The sequence below is a fragment of the Elephantulus edwardii genome, unplaced genomic scaffold, assembly GCF_000299155.1.
Source record: "Elephantulus edwardii isolate Elephantulus edwardi_28Jun2011 unplaced genomic scaffold, EleEdw1.0 scaffold00076, whole genome shotgun sequence".
NCBI lineage: Eukaryota > Metazoa > Chordata > Mammalia > Macroscelidea > Macroscelididae > Elephantulus > Elephantulus edwardii.
The window spans coordinates 4,104,614-4,126,649 of NW_006399826.1; the positions used below are offsets into that span (position 1 = coordinate 4,104,614).

At 41.9% G+C, this 22,036-nt stretch overlaps 1 protein-coding gene across 1 annotated transcript in view; it reads left to right on the plus strand.

The window, feature by feature from the left end:
- The window catches only part of MOCOS (molybdenum cofactor sulfurase), a 65,913-nt gene that overhangs the window by 37,011 nt on the left and 6,866 nt on the right, over positions 1-22,036 (plus strand). Inside the window, exons 8-13 of the mRNA XM_006889231.1 lie at positions 187-645; positions 6,115-6,277; positions 12,681-12,759; positions 15,872-15,996; positions 20,139-20,244; positions 20,595-20,733. Of these exons, the coding sequence (XP_006889293.1) occupies positions 187-645; positions 6,115-6,277; positions 12,681-12,759; positions 15,872-15,996; positions 20,139-20,244; positions 20,595-20,733 (1,071 nt within the window). The remainder of the gene's footprint in view (positions 1-186; positions 646-6,114; positions 6,278-12,680; positions 12,760-15,871; positions 15,997-20,138; positions 20,245-20,594; positions 20,734-22,036) is intronic.

Consider the following 22,036-nt stretch of genomic DNA (forward strand, 5'->3'; position numbering starts at 1 on the left):
ACATCTCTTTTTAGAGGGCACAGGTCACTCCTTAGCAGCAGTCTATGAGGCTGAGCCCTCTGTGCTTCTGAAACTTTGCTCTGTCTTTTGACCCCTCTGTGAACTTCATGCCTGATATCCCATGTGAAGGTCCACACAGCAGGATTTACCACACTGGCTGATTTACTGATTTTCCTTTTATTCTAGGCTGGTCACATCTGTGGAGACAATATTGATGTCATAGATGGGCAGCCTACAGGGTCTGTGAGGATTTCGTTTGGATACATGTCTACACTTGAGGATGCCCAGGCCTTCCTCAAGTTCATCATAGCAACCCGACTGGGCTCGTCGGATGGCCAGTCCCTCCCTCGGACCCCTAATGGAGAGGCTGCAGTTCCGATGGTAGACCAGAAGGTGCTGGGCGCTCTTGCTAACACAGATGGACGAAGTCCCTCACCTCAGGAAGATACTCTCGCAGACTCTGGAGTTTGGGATGACTTGTCCACCACCGTGAATGCTATGGATCTGTGTCTACCTGTGTGTGAGGTGGATGGAAGCCTGCAGACCCCTTCAGAGAAAGCCGAGGGTATCCCGAATGGGGGCCTTGGACCACATCTTGTCACCAACCTCTACCTCTACCCAGTCAAATCCTGTGCTGCGTTTGAGGTAAGGATTCTCACTGTAACACAGAAATTGCTTCCCTTTGGTTTCCTCTGGAACTTCTTTTTTTTAAAAAAAAAATAAATAAAGTGAAAGAAAATATGCAGAAGGAAAAGTAAGGATTTTAAGAATTGAAGTCACATATCACCTGTCAGGGTACCATGAGAAGGGCCCCTCCCCTGCTCATTTCACTTTGCTGATAAGAGCTGACTTTAAGTCATGTTCTCCTTTGGTGACCTTGTTTCTGAGTGATGAACCTTAGTTACTGTTGAATAATTATAAACTTGCACTTTCACTGCATGTCAGTGCTGGCTTCGTGCACTCTGCTTTCTTTCATTTGAATCGTAAGAGGTGGATAGCAAAATTGTTACTATATTAGAGATACGGGATCTAGGGTGATGAATATTAAACTCTTTGCCTAGCACAGGCTAGTAAGTTCTGAAGCGAGAATTTGAACTCAAGTCTGCTGACTTCTTGAATCACTCTTACGGGATTTGCTCAGCTCAGCTCTATAGATTTCAACTGTTCTGTCTGCAAGAAGGCTGACCAGGATTATCTTTTGAAACTGAAGTCAGATTAAGTCATTTTCTTGCTACACTCCCCAATAGTTTCTCATTCCCCTTAGAATAAAATCACCAGTTATGACACCATGGCCTAGCCTGATCTATCATTTTTTATGCCGCCCTCTTCCTGTCACACCATTTTCCATTCCACCCTCTGGCCTCAGGGACTTTTTTTTAGTTTCCCTTCTGGGCTAAGCTCTTTGTCACCTCCCACTAATAAATTATTGTTTCCCATTATTTCTACTGCTTAGTCTTGGAGTTGACCATTTCATCAAGGAATCTCACTTCTTTCAGTAGAGACTATTTTGCTAGATCTGATCATTATTTGTAGATTTTTTTTTCTGCCAGCTATGTACCATGTGTTTGGAAGCAGGAGTGGTATCCACTTCCTAAACCATATGCCTTCGGAAACTCCATAAATGTGGAGCAACGATGATAGTTATAGAAAGGCATTAAGTCTTTTGTTCATGGAGTCGCTATGAGTCATGCTCGACTCGACGGCAATCAACAATAACAACAGGTACCGTGTACTAAAGGTTTTGGAACATCTCCTACCTAAGGGATTATGCACACATACGTGCCTCTGTGGATTTCTAGATATCTGTTTATCCATACCTATGATTTCACAACAGTACCTCCAATTTCTTTGCAACACTCAGAGTTTATTCTAGTTATTTCCCTTCCTATATTTTTAACTCTATGAGAAGCCTCAATAAATATGTGTATATTAAATTTTTCCATTGTTACCAAAATCCCAGCTTCATCAGCTCAAGGTTTGCCCCAGGCATGCCAGTTTCTCCTTTCATCCAGTACATATGTGTTTTCTAAAAGCTTAACCCAAACAGGAAAAAGGAAGGAGGAAACCAGTGAATTAAATTATTAAGTAACAATTGAAAGAGTAGACTACTGTAGGCACATCCCAATAAATAGGTATGAAGATTTGTGAAGGGGTTTGAGATTTTACCCTACTTTCAAGCTAACAAGATAACCTGTTACAGTTACATGGATGCTGGCAAAGGATTTGAGTGTCTTGGATCATAGAAAAAAAGAACTAGTTACCCTGGCAAAACAAGCAGCCTAAGTTTCATGATATCTATTCACTGTACAGATAGTCTTAAAAAGATGGTCTGGACCAAAAAGGCCATTCATATATCTGCTCATCAGACGTGCAGAAAGGTGAATGATCCATGGAGATTTATTTACCAGTAATAGATTGTGCTCTAAGAAGTTCTTTGAAATCCAGAAGATAATTTCCTACTGAAATAATTATAGTTTCTATAATAACAATTTCCTGTAGAAATAATCCACCACTGGTCGGTCAATTTGCTGTACTAGAGTAGCTTGCCTCTTGCTATGATATTGAAAGGTGTGCTGTCAGTATTTCAAATACCATTAGAATTACTCCTGGTGGACTGGTTTCAATAGAACTTCCAGATGATGACAGATTAAGAAGCAGGACAGACTATCTACTTCTGAAATAATGGCCCTTGAAAATGCTGTGCATAACAGTGGAACATTGTGCAATAGAGGCAGAAGATGAGCCTCTCAGATTGGAAAGCTCTCAAAATATAACTGGGGAAGAGCGGGCTGTCTCTTCAGTGTAGAGTCGAGTCTACTATTTAATGACTTGGATGGAATAAAGCTTTCATCCAATGATGGACCTTAATTTGCTGGTATGACAGAACTCAAACGAGAAGAAACAGCCATGGATATCCATTAGTAACTGGAACATGGAATACAGGAAGTATGTAATTGAAGGAAAATTTGAAGGTGTTAAAAATGAAATGCAAAGTGCAACAGTGAATGAATGGAAATCCAAAGTCTCTGCAAACTTTCATTAAAATTAATAAAAAAGGAAATGCAATGCATACACATTGACATCCTAGGCATTAGTGGGCTAGAAGGGACTGACATTAGCCATTTTTTGTCAGATAATCACATGGACTACTATGCTGGGAATGACAAATTGAAGAAGAATGTGTCACATTCATTATTAAAATGAGAATTTCAAGTTCTGACCTGAAATGCAGTGTTACCAGTGATAGATAATATCCATATATGTAATATATAAAATAAAGACCTGTTAATATTACTATCATAAAAATATACACACCATCCATTAAAGCTAACGATGAAGAAATTGAGGATTTTTACATCTTCAGTCTGAAATTGGTTTACTATGCAATCAAGATGCATTAATAATTATTAGTGATCAGATGCAAAAGTTGGAAACAAACAAGAAGGATTGATATTTGGAAAATAAGGCCTTGGTGTCAGAAATGAGGCCCAAGATTCTTTCATTTTACAATTGCATCATGATAAAATTTGTACAACCAATGATTTATTCCTGGCAAATACCTTTTAAAAAACCATAAACAGTGATTATATACATGGACTTGACCTAATGTTGTTGTTATGTGCAAGTGAGTTGACTATGACTTTTAGTGACCTTATGCACAGTGACTCTGAAACCTGCTCTATTCGGAAGCACTCTCACTACCTCTGACACACCTACCCTCATCACCCCAGTTACTGTGTCTGTCTGTCTCATCCAAGGTCTTCCTCTCTTGCACTGTCCCTCTACCCTTTCAAGCATAATGTCCTTCTTCAAGGACTGGTCCCTCCTGGCAACATGCCCAAAATATGTGAGCTAGAGCTTCAAAATCCTTGCCTCCAAGGAACAACTTGGTTTTATCCTCTCCAGGAAAGACCTGTTTGATCTCTTGGCAGTCCATGGTTTGTTCTATACTCTTATCCAGTTCCACAGCTCAAAGACAATTATTCTTCTGTCATCTTTGGTCATTGTCCAGCATTCTGATACATAACAAGTAATTGTAAAGACCATGGCCTGGATCAGGTGCACCTTAGTCTCTGGACTGACATCATCTCTCTTTAGCACGCTGGTAAGATCCATGACAGCAGATTTTCCTAATGCAGTTTGTCTTTTGATTTTCTTACTACTGGTGCCAGAAGTATTGATTGTGGACCTGAGCAAGCTGAAATTGTTAACAATCTCAGTATCTTCTCCATCTATCATGGTGTTGCAAATTGGCCCAGGGGTGACGGTCTCTGTTTTCTTGATATTGACCTTCAATCAGGAATAAAGTGGGCTACCTCTGTGGAGACTATAGAGAAGTTCACAGTCTAAGTAGTGAGACCTAGACCAGGGGCTGACTGTGGGACAAATAAATCATCAATATGAAAGCTCAAATTTTGAAGCTGAAGAAAATGAAATCAAGTCTATGAGAGCCAAAACACAACCTTGAGTTTATCCCTAAACTGAAGAGCCATCTCAGGAGTAGCTTTGATGTGTTGATCACTAAAGACCAACAATTTCATGAGTTGTGGGATGACATCAAGAACATCATCTGTGATGAAAGCAAAAGGTCATTAAAAAGATAGGAAAGAAAGAAAAGACCAAAAGGAATATTAGAAGAGATACTGCATAAGGCCATTATTGTAAAAATAGGAGGATAACTAGTAAAACATGTGTGGGGACTTAATGGGGGAAGGGGTGGAATTGGAAGGGTGAGGATGGGTAGGGGTGAAACCACAGGGTTGCACAGTTCAGTGGGTGGAGGGAGGGGGTAAAGGAAATGGGAAAGATCTGGCAGGAACCTGAAGAGACAAGGTAATGATGGGCAAGGTCCGATGGTGATTAATTTAATGAAATATATAATACATTGGAGTGATTGTATAAAACACAGTATGAATGAAGAATAGTGTGAAACACAATGTATACAACCTTTGTAAGCAAACTGATAGAAAAATTTTTTAAAAAGTGAGGGGAAAAAACCCAACAGCTAGAGCCATATAATAAAAATCAGAAAACTAAAAAAAAAAAGAAACAAAAAAGAAAACTTCCAGAAATTCAAGCTGGATTTAAAAGAAAGTTTATCATTGCTGTTGTCAGATAAATCTTGACTGAATGCACAAACTATCAGAAATATGTTTACTTGTGTTTTATTGACTTTGTAAAGGCATTTGACAGAGTGAATAATAATAAATTATGGATAACATTTAGAAGAATGAGAATCCCTGAACACTTAATTGTGCTTACAAGGAACTGGTACATCGACCAACAGCAATTTTTTTGTACAGAAAAAGAAAACACTGTATGGTTTAAAATCAGGGAGATATGTGTCAGAATTGTATTCTTTCTCCTTATCTATTCACTGTGAATGCTGAGCAAATCATTCAAGAGACTGACTCTCTAGCTTTAGGGGAAGCCTTTCTCTGTTAGTTTTAGGAGAAGAGCCTTATCTCTTTTTAGCTTCTGTTCCTCCATCTCTTGGCAGCATTTATCTCCCCATAATTGTACTAGCTACTTAGTGCCTCATTTGATCATATTGTACCTCATGGCAGATTGCCTTCATGCACACCTGATATGGCCTCATTAACATAACAAAGAAATCTCTATTCCCAAATGGAGTTATTGTATCTATAAGCACAGGATTTAGAAGTCCTATTTTTAGCTACCCAGCTCAAATCAAAGCAACTACTATTTGTGCAAGAAATATGCCTTTAGTATCAAGATATGTCTATCTAGGCACCCATATCATGAAGGGCATACAAGAAGCAGGAAGGGTGGGAACCGGGAACAGGAAGGATGGAGCCTGACTTTTCTTTATACACTCTTGCAATGCTACACATGCATATGCATTACCTAATTAAGAGATAGGAGAAAGGACCATAGTGAATATGGAGGTGGAAGGGAAGATAATCCAGTTCCCAGGTCCTCTCTTTCCCATTGCCCTCTATGTTTCACTTTCTACGCATTTTCTCCCCTTCATCCTTCAGGCAGTCATCTGTGTTTAATTCAGGAAGTCCCTCTTGGTACAATCATTGTGCAGTAAGGTTAAGGTCATTGTTGGGGAACCTTGGCCTAAAATGTATCCACCTTTTTGTTTAGGTCACCAAGTGGCCTATAGGAAACCAAGGGCTGCTGTATGACCGGAACTGGATGGTTGTGAACCACAATGGGATTTGCCTGAGTCAGAAACAGGAGCCCCGACTCTGCCTGATCCGGCCTACCATTGACCTGCAGCAAAGGATCATGGTCCTCCAAGCCAAAGGTCTGAAAACTGGGTTCATATTCACACAGAAGCTGTCATGAGTGGGTGATGTTTTGATAATTTTTTCCCATACAGCTGCTGAGCAGCTTTAATAGCTACACAAAAAAGAAAATAATGCCTTTCCCTCTACCCTGTATTAAAAGAATCCCAAAGTATGCACACCCATGTTTATCACAGCTTTGTTTACAATAGCAAAGAGTTGGAAGCAACCGAAGGGCCCATCAACAAACGAATGGATAGAGAAGCTGTGGTATATTCGCACAATGGTATACTATGCCACATTGAAAAACAGGGAACTCATGCAATATTATTCAAAGTGGGTGACCCTGGAGGACATTATGCTGAGTGAAATGTTTCAGTCACAAAGGGACAAATACTACGTGGTGCCACCGTTGTAGAATGGGTCTGACATCAGGATAGGGGTATGACAGAAAAAACTGGATAAATTATGTATATTGTATTGAAACAGATGAGGGAAAGAATAGATTAGAAGTGATACATGATTGAGTATTATGGTTAGCACAGGAATCTAGAATTAAGGTTGCATAGAGAAGTGTAATCAGGGTGGGGGGTGGGGGGGAAGGGACGTGGGAATTGTATACTAATGAAGGAATTTTTTTTTCTTTTTCTCTTTGGAGGGGGGAGCAAGCTTGTGGGGAGGGGTGGGCAGGGAGAAAAGTGTGGCAATGAATGAATGGAAATCCAAAACCTCTGTAAATGTCTATTAAAATTAATAATAAAAAAAGAAAAAGAAAAAAAGAATCCCAAAGAATGAGATAGAATCTAGGAAAGACACAAGAAAGTTTGTTTCCCTGTGTTTTGTGATGTCTTTGGGAGAAGAAGAAGATATGACAGAGTAGTGAGAAAGTAAAGAAGTGTAACTTTTGGAATGATATAATCTTTTCACTTACATTCCTTTTTATGTTCTTCCTTTATCATAATATATAGTGCAAGCTTTAACTCTTCCTTATTGACATTTATTATAAAATGTTTGACATAAAACATAAAAATACATAGAACAGGTGAGCTTCGATGGCCTAGTGGCGAGAAGCTGCACTGCAATCCCAGAGGTGCGTGGTTCGAATCCACCAGATGCTCTGCTGAAGAAGGAGGGACAATCTCCTCCTGTACCAGTCAGATCCGGTTTGACAGTACACACACACACACACACACACACACACTATTTTAAAAAAGAAAAAAAATACATAGGCCAGATTTGTCTAGTAAAATTTTTTGTATTGACGGAGATATTCTATAGCTGCACTATCAAAATTTGCGGCTCCCAGTCACTAAACATTTGAAATGTGGCCAGTGGGACACCTGAACACAATTTAAAACTGCATTTCCATTTCAAAAGCCACAAGTATCTATAGTAACTATAGTGTTTAACAGATTTAAGTAAAGCCCTGTGTTAGCAAGTCTCTTCCTACTCATGGAAACCTGATAGGATGAAGTAAAACTTTTTCATAGGATTTTCAAGGGGAGCTCTGTTGGCCTAGTGGCAAGAAACCGTGCTTCAATCCTGAAGGCACATGGTTTGAGGCCACCAGCTGCTCCTCAGGAGAAGGATGGATAATCTCCTCCCGTATAATAAACTGCCTCTGAAAATCTGCCAGAGGGTCAGCAATGGGCCAGTTTCATCTCCTAAGTATGTAACAACAATAGAGTTTTCAAGGTTGTTAATCTTTTTTTTTAATTTCCTAGAATCTTTTATTATATATTTCTTTTTTAAATTTAAATTTATTATTAATTTCAGTAAAAGTTTACAGAGACTTTGGATTTCCATTCATTCATTGTTGCACTTTTCTCCCCTCCCAACCCTCCCCTTAGTACACTACCCTCTTGGAAAAGTAAAAGAAAAATTCTTTCATTGTTTTACCAACCCTCTCCCAGGGTCCACTCCACCATGTAGCCTTCACTCTGGACTCCTGTCATGATAAAAATACCTAATCACATATCTCTTTTAAACAGTTTTCTCCCTCATCTGTTTCAATGCAGTATACATTATTGAACCCATCTTTCTCAGTCTCTCTCCGACCCCAAGGTCAGTCCTGCTTTACAACAGTGGCACCATGCCGTATTTGTTAATCTTCTTTTTAACATATTTAGTTGAATAATTTTTTATTTGAATGAAGGTTTATAGAAATCAAATTGCTTTTCCATATAATCATCTGTAGACATCTTGTTTTACAACACCAATTACCATTGATTAATATATTTAATAGGTTACAGTATCTAATCAATCCTTTTATTATGTGATGTTTTTCCCTTTACCCAACTCATCTATTAATTTTTACCTCACTGTCTCTTCCTCCCCATTCCTGTTAAAAATAAAAGACTGTTTCTTTCTCTGTGTAAACCTTTCCTTAGCTTTTTATAATAATGGTCTTACACCCTAATTGTCCTTTTAAACTACTGTGCTACTCAGCATAATTTTGTCTGGATCCATCCATGTTGTGCAATGTTTCCTGAATCTTTGATAGTATTTAGAGATGCATAATACTCTCCTGTGTCGATACAACACAGTTTCTTTAGCTGTTTGTCCATTGATGGACACTTGGGTTGTTTCCAACAGTTTCCTATATAAATATTATTTCCAACTTTTTTATGCTATAAGTAATACTTCAGTAAACATGAGTGTGCGAAGGTTGGTTTGTGTCGTAGACCTACTTATTAGTTGTGGAATCACAGTATCAAATGGTATTTCAGTTGTCAACTTTCTTTTTTTTTCTAATTTTTTTTGTATTTTGTTATTTTGTGTGTGTGTGTGTGTGCACCGTCAAATCAGATCTGACTGGTACAGGAGGACTTTGCCCCTCCTTCTCCAGCATAGCACCTGGTAGATTTAAGCCATGTACCTCTGGGATTGCAGTGCAGCTTCTTGCCACTAGGCCACCAGAGCTCCCTTGTTGTCAACTTTCTAAAAAAGGGCTAGACTACCTTCCATAGTCATCACGTCTGTATATATCTTTGCAAAATCAAATTGCTCCATTTTTCTCCAGTGGGGCCATTGGTGGGTTTGAACTGCCAAACCTGGGCTTAGCAGCCATGCTTTTTAATTACTTCAGTACTGGGACCCTATTTCATGGGTATGCAGATTAACAACATTAACACTTCACAGTTTAAGAATTAATGGTTGTTCTTACTTAAATTTTTTTTTCTTTTTTTCCAACGAAACAAAAACTACAGCAGATATGACTGAACTCCTGGTGTCCCTCTGCCTGGTCTCACCTCCCCCCCCCCCCCGCCCCCACACTCGTGTGTGTGTGTGTGTGTGTACTAATAGAAATATAGAGTAATAGATATAGTAAACTGTAAAAAATACATATATTACTCCTCTCTCCCATTTATAGTTGTACTTTTTTGATATATCACTATGCAACATTTCTACATATTCCTGTGTTTTTGCTCTAGCCTTTCTATTTTGCTCCACTGGTTTATTTGTTTTTGAACTAATAGTTCTGCTAGTTTTTGCTTAATTTGTTAGTAGTATATTTGGTGGTAAATGTACCTCATTATATGTTAAGTAATGCCCATCTTTATAAATGGTCACTTTTTTTGTTCAGGGGTATACAAATTTTTTCCTGATACTAACAGAACTACTCTAGTTCTCTTTTGATTTTTTCCAGCTTTATTGAGATTCAATTAACATATAATTAAGCTTATTTGTTGAAAATATGCAGTTCAATAAAAACTCAAATCTATTGTCACTGAGTCAGAACCACCTCACAACTGACCTCCAGCTGGCTTTTCAGGGCTTTACATCTCATAGGAGGTGACTGATGGAATAATATATTTCTAGCAATATTCACAAAATTGTGTACCCATCACCACAATCAATTTTAGAGCATGTCACTTCCTGCAGGAGCTTTTGTGTCTTCAGGATATATACCTAGTAGTGAGATTGCTGGACCAAATGGTATTTCTATTTCCAATTTGCAAAGAAAATCTCAAACTGTTTTCTGGGTGGTTGCATCATTTTACTTTCCCACCAGCAGAATATGAGAGTGTTCGTTCTTTTTGGTTTTCTAACTCCAGGTCTTTGCTTATTTTACTTGCATATGATACTTACTTTGTCTTCTTCAGTCTTCTTTTGAAATCTTCTGTTCAGCTTTTTACTTCATCAGTTCTTCCTTTCACGTTAGCTTCTCAACACCCTAGGGGCAAGTTTCAAAGTCTCTCTTTGCCATGCCTGATGAGAAACCTGTCAATTATCTTTATAAATTAACTGAGCACCGAAGACCTTATTTTGGGGTTGGAGGTAGGGGAAGTCAAAAGGTTATGGTTCCGATTAACAGTGGAATCAGGGTAACTCCCAAAATGTGAACACAGACATCTCAGCCTTGAGCCTTATGGCTCTAAGTGCCCCCATGTTCTCAGTCCTGCCAGTATTGGTTTCTCCCCACACCCCACCAAAGTCTCACATAAATTCTCCAGTTCAGGCATTGCTGCTGCCACCGTCCCAAAGAATGTCCTACATTTCACCGAGTTCAAAGACCTTGTACCTTTCTTTGGGTAAGGATTAAAAAAGTTGTTAGATCTTTTAACAGTAAGTGACAGGTCTCCTCACCGGCTTCCAAGGGAGCATGTGCACCACTGGTTTTTGTCCCCACGCTGCTTCTACTGCTGTAGTTTCTCCTTTGTAGCCAATATTGTAAGCGCATGTTACTTCTGTCTCTTGTGGGCACATATCTGGGATTGTATCAGTCCCTCAGAAACACTCTTTTGATACATAGCAGCATCTATAGTCATTCAACGTAGCATATTTATTCTCCAAACTTCTGGAAATTCTGAATGAGAAAGTGCCTCCCTTGGTCTTCCTCAAATAGGGACAAGAGGGTAGAGTTGGCTGTGGCTGTGTTAGACGCAGACAAGCAGAGAAAGGGCACTCAGGGAATACTTGTTGTTTTCTTGTCCCCCTGAAGTGAAAAAGGTCTCTGGTGGCATAGTCCATAGCGTGTTACATTGCTAATCAAAAGGCTGTTGCCTCTAGTGGTTTGAACCCACCTGCACTTCTGCAGGAGAAAGACTGGCAGCCTCCACCATTAAGATGGCCTCAGAAATGCAGTGGTGGATTCCTGTGAGTCAGAATTCACTCAGTGGCAGTGAGCTTGGGTTTTGAGGAGTGTGTTAGGTGAAAGGCCTCATGGGCAGGAAGAATGTCGTTTGCTAGACTGTACGATGTGTGCCATGAAGCAGCACCAGAATGAACAGAGATGCAGCCGTGTGTGGCATGAGCTTGCCTGAGTGCCAGGCTGGGCGATGCTGGTCAGCAGTGCGGCCGGAGACAATGCCGAGGGAACTGAAGGGTACAGGGCTGTACTCGGGGAGGCCTTGCTTCTGTTTCTAGAGCTGGGTCCTCCAGACAGTCGGCTCAGTTGCTTCAGCTTCCTGCCTTCCCATATATTGAAAAATAACTCAAGGGGGATGCAAAGAAGTACAGTGTGTAGCTGGATGTCTCAGGAGGTCTACCTTTTACCATGTGTGGTTGCTTACTGTGGTGTACTATAGAGTCGGAACCGACCCATAGCTGACCCTTCAGCGGTTTTCAGAGGCAGTTAATCACCCAGGAGGGGACTGCCCATGTTTCACCTGCAGAGCAGCTGGTAGCCTCGAACCACATGCCTTCAGAATTGCAGCGTAGTTTCTTTCCACTAGGCCACCAGAGCTCCCTATATTTTACCATAGATTTTTTAATTTTTTTTACTCCTTTAGTTTCTTCTACATATTTTGCTTTTATTTAAATAATGCATACTGCTTTCAGTGGGTAATGTGTACATGAATATTAATTTTGGGAATAGTTCTAAAGCTGTTATTTGTGTGCTGTAAACTTCATTATAGGTTTGATGCAACACACACACACACACACACACACACACCCCGCTCCCCATTTCACTGGCAATAATAATTTGCTAGTTTTCCCAATATGCAATTATGATGTTTGACAAAGGAATCCCATTTCTCACTAGCAGAGGCTTCTGAAGACCGCCACTATGGTTTTTTGCTTTTAAAATACAGTTTTATAGAATGATCCATCATGTCTGCTTACCTATTTCTGAAGAGTTTAAGGAAGCTTAGAGAATGATGACTTCAGGATGTGGAGCCATTGAGAAGCAGAGAATGGCTTCAAAGGAAGGTACAGAGCAGCCTGGGGACCGGGGATGCACCTGCCACAGCTCAGGATCTTCCAGGGGAAAGCTGCCCGATGTGCATCCTGTTGGAACTGATAGTGATGAAGGGAATCTCGCTCTATAAAAGGATTCCCAGGACTCAGCTACTTGTTTGATTCAACTAAATGCTAATGTCTTTAACATTCAGCCAAACACAGAATAAGGCTTTTGTTTACACAGCTGTTCTTTTTTTGTGCACGATGGTGAATTCATCTCTAATTTTTATCCATCAGGGATGGAGCGTATAGAGGTGCCTCTGGAGGACAACAGTGGACGGGCTCACATTTGCCAAAGCAAGGTCTGTTCTGACAGGTGAGGCTCTGAAGCAGGTGAGGCTCTCAGATCCACTTGTAGGTAACACAGAGCAGTGAGGAAGGCAGTGTGCTGCATGGGCTGTCCTGGCTGCCTCCAATCTCCTGCCTTTCCCCTCCCTGTTCTCTCTACCCTCACTGCACTGGCTTCTTGATATTCTTCGGCCTTAACATGCACATCCCACTCCAGGTCTTTCCCTCCACTTAAATGCTCCTTCCCAGACTTGTAACTCTGCAGGGCTCCTTCCTATAACCCTGTCAGGGTCTCTGCTCCAAAACCTGCTCGTCAGGAGAGACACCTGACTATCCACAGACATCAGCTCCTACCTGTGTGTGTGTCCTACTCTATCGATCTCCTTTGCATCTATTCTCACTTACTGCTATATGAGGATTTAGCTTGTTTAGTGGTAAGGAGTTGCACTACCAACCCAAAGGTAGGCAGTTCGAATCTACCAGCTGCTCTGCAGGAGAAAGATGGACAGTCTCCTCCCATGCAATGTACTACCTCTGAAAACCTGCTGGAGGTTTAGTTATGAGTCAGTTCTGACTCGACAGCGCAACGAAACAGTATTGCTCTACATTTGATTTTCAGTCCCTCCAACTAAATGTCCATTTTGAGAGTAGGATTCTATCTTTACTGCTCCCTGTAGAACCTGAAGCAGTGCTGGGTGGACAGTGTCATGTGGGAGGGTGAGGAGAAGCAGGGAGAACATTCAGAGACCACTGGTGCAACCCAGTGGAGACATAGTGGGTGACTTTTAAAATTTTTTTAATTATTATTTTTATGTGTGTGTACCATCAAATCGGATCTGACTGGTACAGGAGGAGATTGTCCTTCCTTCTCTAGCAGAGCCTCTGGTGGATTTGAACCACTCACCTCTGAGATTGCAGTACAACTTCTTGCCACTAAGCCACCAGAGCACGTCATAATGGGCAGCTTTAATGAGGTCGCTGCAGGAGAGATGATGAGGAAGAAATCTGACTCATTGTTTGAAAGAATGGCTGGTGGGTCTAGGATTGTGGGAAAGGTAATTGTGCAAGTTAATAATTATGCAGCTAAGCTCTTGTGTTTGTAACACAGGTGGAACAAGACGGATGCATGGATCCGGGTCACAGGAAAAATAATGCAGGGTGGGATTGATCTTCTGGAAACAGAATCACTGGGACAAGCTGATGGATTGTGGGTGGAGGCTGAGGAAAATACGGGCATAAAGGTGTCCCTCTTCGTTCTGAGTGATAACTTCCCGGTGATAACCCAGAAGCATATTTCATATACTTGTGGATTATAACTCAGTTTAGGTTGCTGATGCGAAATCATCTGCTAAATTTTTTTAAATGTAGAAAATGAGTCTGAATACACAGCAAAACCCAGGTACCTGTGTAAGGCAGGATCCTGTCAGAAAAACAAAAGGAAAATATTTTCACTCAACTAAGTGATAAAAAGTGGTAAGATAGCATTGTCAAAAGAGAAAACCTTGGACAACCTAGAGACCGAGCACATATCACATCAGATTGCCAGTACTTGTGCCAACATAAGTGTTTGTGATAGAACATTTTCACCCCCAAAACCTCAAACTTACTGCCTCTGAATCAGAACCAACTGACAGTCGACCTTTCATTGGTTTTCCAAGGCTATAAAGGGCATAAGAGATTGCCTGTCTTTCTCCCCCACAGCCACTAGTGGGCTAGAACTGTCAGAGCGGCTCGGCCTTTGGGCTACCAGCATCACTCCCTATGCCCCGCACCACCAGAGCACCCTACGTTTTCACTTAGGGTGATGAGGTTTTGTTCAGCAGTTTTGCATGTTGCTACAGGTAGCAAATTTTCATATAGAGAGACATATGGACTCCAAAGGAGGTCTGCAGACTCGTTTACGGTTCCCTTAGCTCCATCCGTGTGGAGTGCCTTTTTCTGGCTAATGAAGCTTCCCCACAGGTGGAGGGTAGGTTTATTTGTTCACAGGACCACTGAAAGTTCAGTAACGTGAGAATGGGCTTTGGCAGTCACTCAAGCATGGGGGAGAGTGTGCTACAGTCCGAGGGTTTACGTTTTCCTTCTCTTTCCAGAACAGGATAGCAGCCATTTTTTCGCCCCAGCAAAAAGGAAAGAAATGATAGGTTTTCAAAAATATCTATGTTATAATCCCAGGGTAGATTAGCAGTCATTTTGCATTATCAATTCTAGGTCAGTAGTGCAACCCCTTATGGATTACACCACCAGAGTCTCCCATGTATTATTAATTCTGATGACGTGTCTTAAAAAAAAAAAATTCTAGCATATTACAGAATGAAAAAAAACCAACCAACTAGTTCAAGAAACGAGCTTATACCTGTAATGTATAGGCACAGTGTTCTTTTTATAAACCAAAACTGTTAGGCCTTATGGCCTGGCAGTGAAAGAAAATATTATACCTGGGTTTAAAGTGTTGAAAGGTTTCGTAGAGAAAAAAAAAACCAGACTGCTGTATAAGCTTTCAGATTCCAAGCTTTGTGATCTTCAGTGGCAATAACAAAAGCAAGAGGAACTTCTTATTGTTATAAGGGGTGATGTGGTTGCCCTGTTAACCCAAAGTTGGTAGCTCTATGGTGGCAAATTCACCTGAATTTCTTCAGGAGAAAGATAGACAATCTTCACCCATGCCATTTACAGCCGCCAGAAGAAACTTGCTAAAGGCTCAGCTATGAGTCAGTACTGACTAGAGAACCAGTGGGTTTGAGAGTGACCCCATGTGGCAGAGTAAAACTACCCTGTGAGGTTTTCTTGGCTATAATCTTATGGGAGCAGATTGCAAAGTCTTTCTCCTGAGGAGCCACTGAGTGGTTGGTTTCAAACTACCAGCCTTTTTCTTGGCAGCCACTAACTACACGCTAAACAGTTGCCCCACCAGGGCTTCTTCTAAAAGATTGGTATCTGGTCAGAAAAGTGTCACAGCCAGCCATATGTCTTCCCGTGACTTAGAAGTCTGTGCTTTACCGTACCTCTTCCAGAGGATGGGCACAATGTGATTTTATTTTAAAATTTAACTTTTTTTGCAGTTTTAATTGTTGTTTTAAGAAGCAATAATGTTCCAAACTTTCCCCCCTCTACTTTCCCCTCTTGCTCTTTTTTTCCAGAGTAAATACTTACGACTGTGGAGAAGAAGTTTCCACGTGGTTATCAAAGCTTTTTGGCCGTCAGTGTCGTTTGATCAAGCAAAGTTCAGATTTCCAAAGAAACGCAAAGAAGAAACATGGAAAAGGTAGTCACATTTCAGGGTGGTTGTGGGGACAGGGGCGGAGACTTCCCTTCCACAGAGGAAAAGCAGTCCATGGAGTGGATTCACAGGGAGGCTTGCTTGCTTGTTGCTGGAGGCGCAGGCTGGCCAGCCTTTGGTAGTAGGTGCTGCAGTGGTTGAAGGTCAGCAGGGCCTGAGGCCACCGTGGTGACTTTAACGTGCTGAGGGGGGGCGTCTTCCAGGCTGGTGTCCTGCTCCACTCAAGCCTACACATCAGTCCCTGTGTGTTTAGAAGCGCAGATCATTTTTATTAAGTGAGATCGCTGATTGGTTGCTCTGTCCTGAGGTAGAACTGGCTCTGTCCTGAGGTAGTACTGGCTCTAAGTTCAAATAGTTGTGAGACCTTGGCAAATCATTGAACCCTGTGGCCCACAACTTTAAACCTCAACTAGGAAGACTTTTCTAAGTTTTGACAGACTTTTCCCCTTATGACATAACCATAGTGAAGAAGATACTTTAAAAGGTACCAGTAGCATATTCACAGAAAAGATCTGTTCGTATTCTGCTGCTGTCTGCCCAGATGTCTTCCTAACTGCAGCTCCGACCTGAATTCCCCAGTTCCCTTCCCTCGTCTCATTTTCTCTGTGATAGTTTTCACATCCCGCAGATCAAAGGTTTTGTTCGTCTGTGTACTTAACATTCTCTCAACTAGCAAATAAATTCCAGGAGAGGATTTTTGCTTGTTCAGTTCATGTTCTGTTCAGTACTGTATCCTCAGTGCTTAGAATAGCACATGGGGGTTGCTCTGGAAGTTATTAGATGAATGACTGGTGGGATCGTTGAGCTAGAATGGCATGCCCTGGTGGTCAGCTCCCTGAGAGACTGGCCTGTTCATCCAGATGGCGTTCGAGCCCTACACAGACCACTGCTGCTGGGTGCTATTTAGTAAATTCTGACTCATACTGACCCCATGTGGCAAAGTAGAACTGCCCTGTGGGCTTTCTGGGCTATAATCATTATATGAGTAGATGACTGGGTCTTTATTCCAACAAGCTGCAGGGTGATCTTGAACCCTCAATCTTTCCATTAGCAGAAGTGTGCTTAACCATTGTACTACCAGGTCTAGGGACCTGTGTAAGTTACTGTATGTGTCCTAAAAAGGTGTGCATAGAGGGGGTGCAAGGATGCAATTTACATTGTTGTTGTTGAGTTGTAACTGACCCTAGCTGACCATCTAGTGGATTTTCAGAGGCTGTAAATTGCATGGGAGGAGACTGCCCATTATCTCCCAAGGAGGAGCTGGTGCATTTGAACTGCGTGTCTTTGGGTTGGCAGTCCAACGCCTCACCACTAGGCCACCAGCTTTTTTTTTTTTGTGTGTGTGTGTGTGTGTGAAGTGAGTAACTATTTTCAGAATGAATTTGGTTTTCCATTCAACTATTCATACACATTTTGCTTTATGACGTTCATTATAATCCCTCATGGTAAACTCTTCCCTCTTCTCTGTGGCTTTTGTCTCCATTTATCTTTTTATCCTTACACGTCCTACCTTCTGAGCTTAGTCTCAGAAAATGCTCCCCTTTTGATCGTTGAGGGTGATTGTTCTAAGAAGTAAGCACCTCCCTGGTGTTAGTGCCCAGCTTATAGGCCTGTCTGCTCTTTGGCTGAAAGTTGAGCCACAATGGTGAATTTTGTTTCAGGCTTGAAGGTTCATGAATCTCTGTCTAATCTTATAGTTCCTCCAATCTCTATCAGACTAGCATGCTGGGCTTATTTATGATTTTGAGCTTTGTTCTGTGTTTTTCTCCAAGTCCATCTCTACAGGACCATCTGCTGTCACCCTTTTTAAGTGATCAGTTGTAGTCACTGGGCATTATCTATTTCTTCACATCTCAGGATCACAGAGGTTGAAGTTTGCATTACTAAGAAAATCATTTGATCACCCTATTATACTTCTTGGTACCTAAAATTTATCTGTAAAAAGAAATGTTATCTATTTAAAACATTTAGTATTCTGTTAAGGGCCTAAGTGTTGGGAAATTTATTCTGAATTATTATTCTGTTTTCTTGTTAATAGTCAGCCACAGCAATACATTTTCTTATTGGTTTGGGAAAATGGTCATTACATATGAAGAGAACAGTTCTTGAGAATGAACCTTTTAATGAGATGAGTGGCTCCTCGTTAGTTTCCGGATCAATGTATGACTCTCATTGACAGTCAAATAGCTGGCGCTCATTACTGATTCTCTTTGGAGAATACTCATGTATGTAAATAAAGAGCTGAGGATGGAGGAATTTAGTTAATACCATTGCTGGAACCTTTCTTCTGAGGCATGTGATTGAAACACAAGGAATCAAGTGAAAATTACTTTAATTCAATGACCCGGTTGAATTCAGTTGGATGGTGCAAAGACCTGGACTCTGCCTGACTTAACCGCGGGATCATTCAAGCTGCATAATCATTGTTTTTAGGTGATGTGTCAGGTACGACCCATGAATCCTGTCCTATCCTCCGCCCTTCTCTTCATCTCGGATACACTTGAGCCCATTACTGTAATCACCAGGTCAGTCCACCTTATTGGGGGTCTTCCTCTTTTCCACTGACCCTCCACATTTTGAAGGATGATGTCCTTTTCCAAGAAATGGCCTCTGCTAGCAACATTTGAGAGGTGAAACTCCACTATCTTTGCCTCTAAGGAGCACTCAGGCTCTAGAGACTTACTTTCTCAGTGCCAACCTCAGGGTCTAAATGGAACCTTTGTTTTCTACCCTAGATTGCCAAGGGGCAATCCACCATAGGAGATTCTTCCCTTTGTTGAGTGGGAGAAGGGTCTGCTCTGGGTGAGGCTGGGGTTACATCTCCTTTCTCAGGCAAAGCCTTTATAGCAGCCTGGATTTTTTTGAAGCGAAGGATCTGAAAGCAATTCTTTTACAAATTCCCACTCTCTTGTACACCAGGTCCACTAACTGAATGTGAAGAGAGCAGTAGGCTCTGTCACAGCACCTTCTGATCAACATCTTGTAATATGATAAGAATCCCTAGGTGGCATAAATGGATAAGCATTCTGCTACCAACCCAAAGAGTTGAAAGTTCAAGTACACCCAGAGACACCTTGGAAGAAAGACAAGGCGATACACTTTTAAATGGCCACAGCCTTGTGAACTATGGAGCACAGCTCAACTCAGAAGCATATGGGGTCCCCATGTGAGACTGAATAATTTGATTGATGCATCTGATATACCATAGACTGGTAGGAGAACCGACAGTTTTGTCCTGGAGAGGGTGAAGCTGGAATGCTCCCTGGAGTCAAGGATTTGAAGCTCATCTGATATGCTTTGGGCATGTTGCAAGGAGGGACTGGTCCTTGGAGAGGGACATCATGTTTGGCAGAGTAGAGGGACGGTGCAGGAGAGGAAGACCCTCGATGAGATGGATCGATTCTGTGAATGAAGTGGTGGGAATAAGTGTGTTTGAGATGGCGAGATTGGCACAGGACAGAACGGCATTTAGGGCTCTTGTCCATAGGGTCGCTATGAGGCATAAGAAACTCGATGGCACATAACAACAACAACAACATGACTCTAGTTATGTTGTTGTAGTAACGGGGTGCCCGTCCAACAGATCAAAGCTAATGATAGGCTTCTTGAAGTTCTACCTGGATATCTTAACTCAGTATATTTGTATATTTCCTTCCTTCTAGTATAATTGTGTTATTATTTTAGTAGTTTTGTTGCATTGCTCATACAAGAAAACATATTTCTAAAGTAAGTTCACACATACTCAAAGGTAAATAGCTTTTCAGGGATTAGATTTTTTCGTAAGGTCTCCCTCCTGCCTGTTTGCCTGATCACGACCCCTCTCACTTCGCTGTTTGAGAAGAGGTCATCTGCCTGGCACTCCTCCTCCTCGTTCATCTTGCCACCTCTCAGTATCATCTCTAAGGCTTTGTGGGCAGAATTTCAATTCAGCGTGTTCTCTTTTGGATTATTTCATGTAGTGAATTCTAGGAACTCACTTTCCTTCCCATTTTCGAGAGGTTTGACCCAACTTAGAACACTTTGATTACTTCCAGGGCACTGTTTCTTCATTTGCAGAATTAGCCTCAACATGATTCATTTGCCTTCCAAGAAAGCAACTTTATTTTAAATGCCCCAATGTTTTTTAGATCCCTCTCCTGGGACCACAGCCACCCTTTCTTTGGTGAATGAAGCCCAGTATTTGCTGCTCAACAGGTCAAGTGTTTTGGAACTTCAACAGCAGTTAAGCAGGAGGTAAGATCTCTTCTGGACTAGCCGGCGAGTATGACCTCTTACCCCGGAGAATAAGACCTGTTCATCTGGTTTCTGAAGTTATTCACCCATTCAGCTGAAAGTTACTCGCCCTTCACATTGCCTCCTGTGGTCCTGGCTCCAGAGACTGAATCATCCACCACTAAGGGAAGGGGCATCAATGTCTGTTTAATAGACTGGTGCCCTTGACATTATATTTGTGGTTAATGCTTGTCTTAATCACCCGGGCCCCAAGCCAGAATAGAATTGAAATCACCTGCCTTGTGGCTGGGTTATTACAAGGTAGCAATGACCTCCCCCGCCTCTTTACCTTTTGGGTATGTCTCGAACAGTGATGAAAATGGAAAGGAGGAATTATTCCCCATGAGCGATCTCATCTCTCGTTTCCGTGCCAATATTGTGACCAATGGGACAAAGGCTTTTGAAGAGGAAAACTGGGATGAGGTTTCAATTGATTCCTTGCAGTTCCAGGTAAGTTCTGTCCTTCCCCGAGGGCCATCAGTGAAAACTGACCTGAATCCCAATCCTCGGGGGAGGCAGGCAATGCTGCTTTCCCTGGCCCAGTTTCATAACCACCACCTGGTCTGTAGGAGGCTGTGTGACCTCTCTTCATTCAGCATTCTGGAGTGTCACTTAGAATCGTCTGCCCTCCGACGAAGGTGGCAGCAGACACGATGTGCCACTTGGGGAGATGGAAGAACTCAGGACTCTGTCCCTGTGGCTTTATCTCTGTGTTCTTGGAACACTTGTATCTATGAGAGCTCCATCCTCCTGACTATTGCTAGACTTCCTGGCAGTGTGGGGTTAAGCACCCAGGAGTCTGGCAGGGTTCCTTGTGCTTCCTTTCAGCTTCTCTGGCCTCTGGCTTCGTTGGCAGCTGACAGCGAGCTCGCAGTCAGCAGCAGAGCCATCTGATGCCCTCACTCCCCAAACCTTTGGTTCCTCTCGTAAAGAGCAGACTGAGACATACTCTTCTCAGGCAGCCTGGGGAGGCATCTTGGTGGTGCAATGACTGAGTTACTCAGCTGGTAATCAGAAAGTTGGTGGTTCAAACCCATTAGCCGCTCTTCGGGTAAAAGGTGTGACAGTCAGTGTTTGGAAAGATTTATAGCCTTGGAAATTCCCTGGGGAAGTTCTACTCTGTCTGACAAGGTCATCACGAGTTGGAATTGACTAGATGGCGAGGGATTTTTATGTGGCTCAGTCGGGCCCTGCCTGAGCTCAGCACCCCTCTTCTGTCTTTGGTGTTGACCTACCCCCTGTTCCTTAAGCATGGCCTGAACATCTTGGCCTTTATAACCCTTTTCCCCTGCAGCTGCTCCAGAGTCTTGCTCAGATGCCACGTCCTTGGAATGATTGTCCCTGATCCACCACACTCTAATAACAAAAACAAAGCAAGAAAACGTCTGCTTATCATCCTGGTAGCTGCTATCTTTTTGAAAATCAACCTTCTCTCTCCCAAATTCTCTCTAACTTGCCTGTCTGGTACCAGATTGCCTACCGTTCCAGCCATCCCTCCAATGTGATCAGGTCTTCTCTGTCTTCTTTTCGGTTGCTGTGTCTCTGCCACATTTACTTTTTACTATTCTACAAACACTGGCATTTATAGAACTTACCTGTCACAGGGTAGGCACTAAATATACACAATTGAATAGAGAGATGGAGGGAGGAATAAAGAGGAAAGGATAGAAAGAAAGAAAATAGACAGGCACCAGGATCAGAAACTTGCCTGGCAACAGTGGTATCTGGGCACAAATACGAAAGAGTCCTTTTA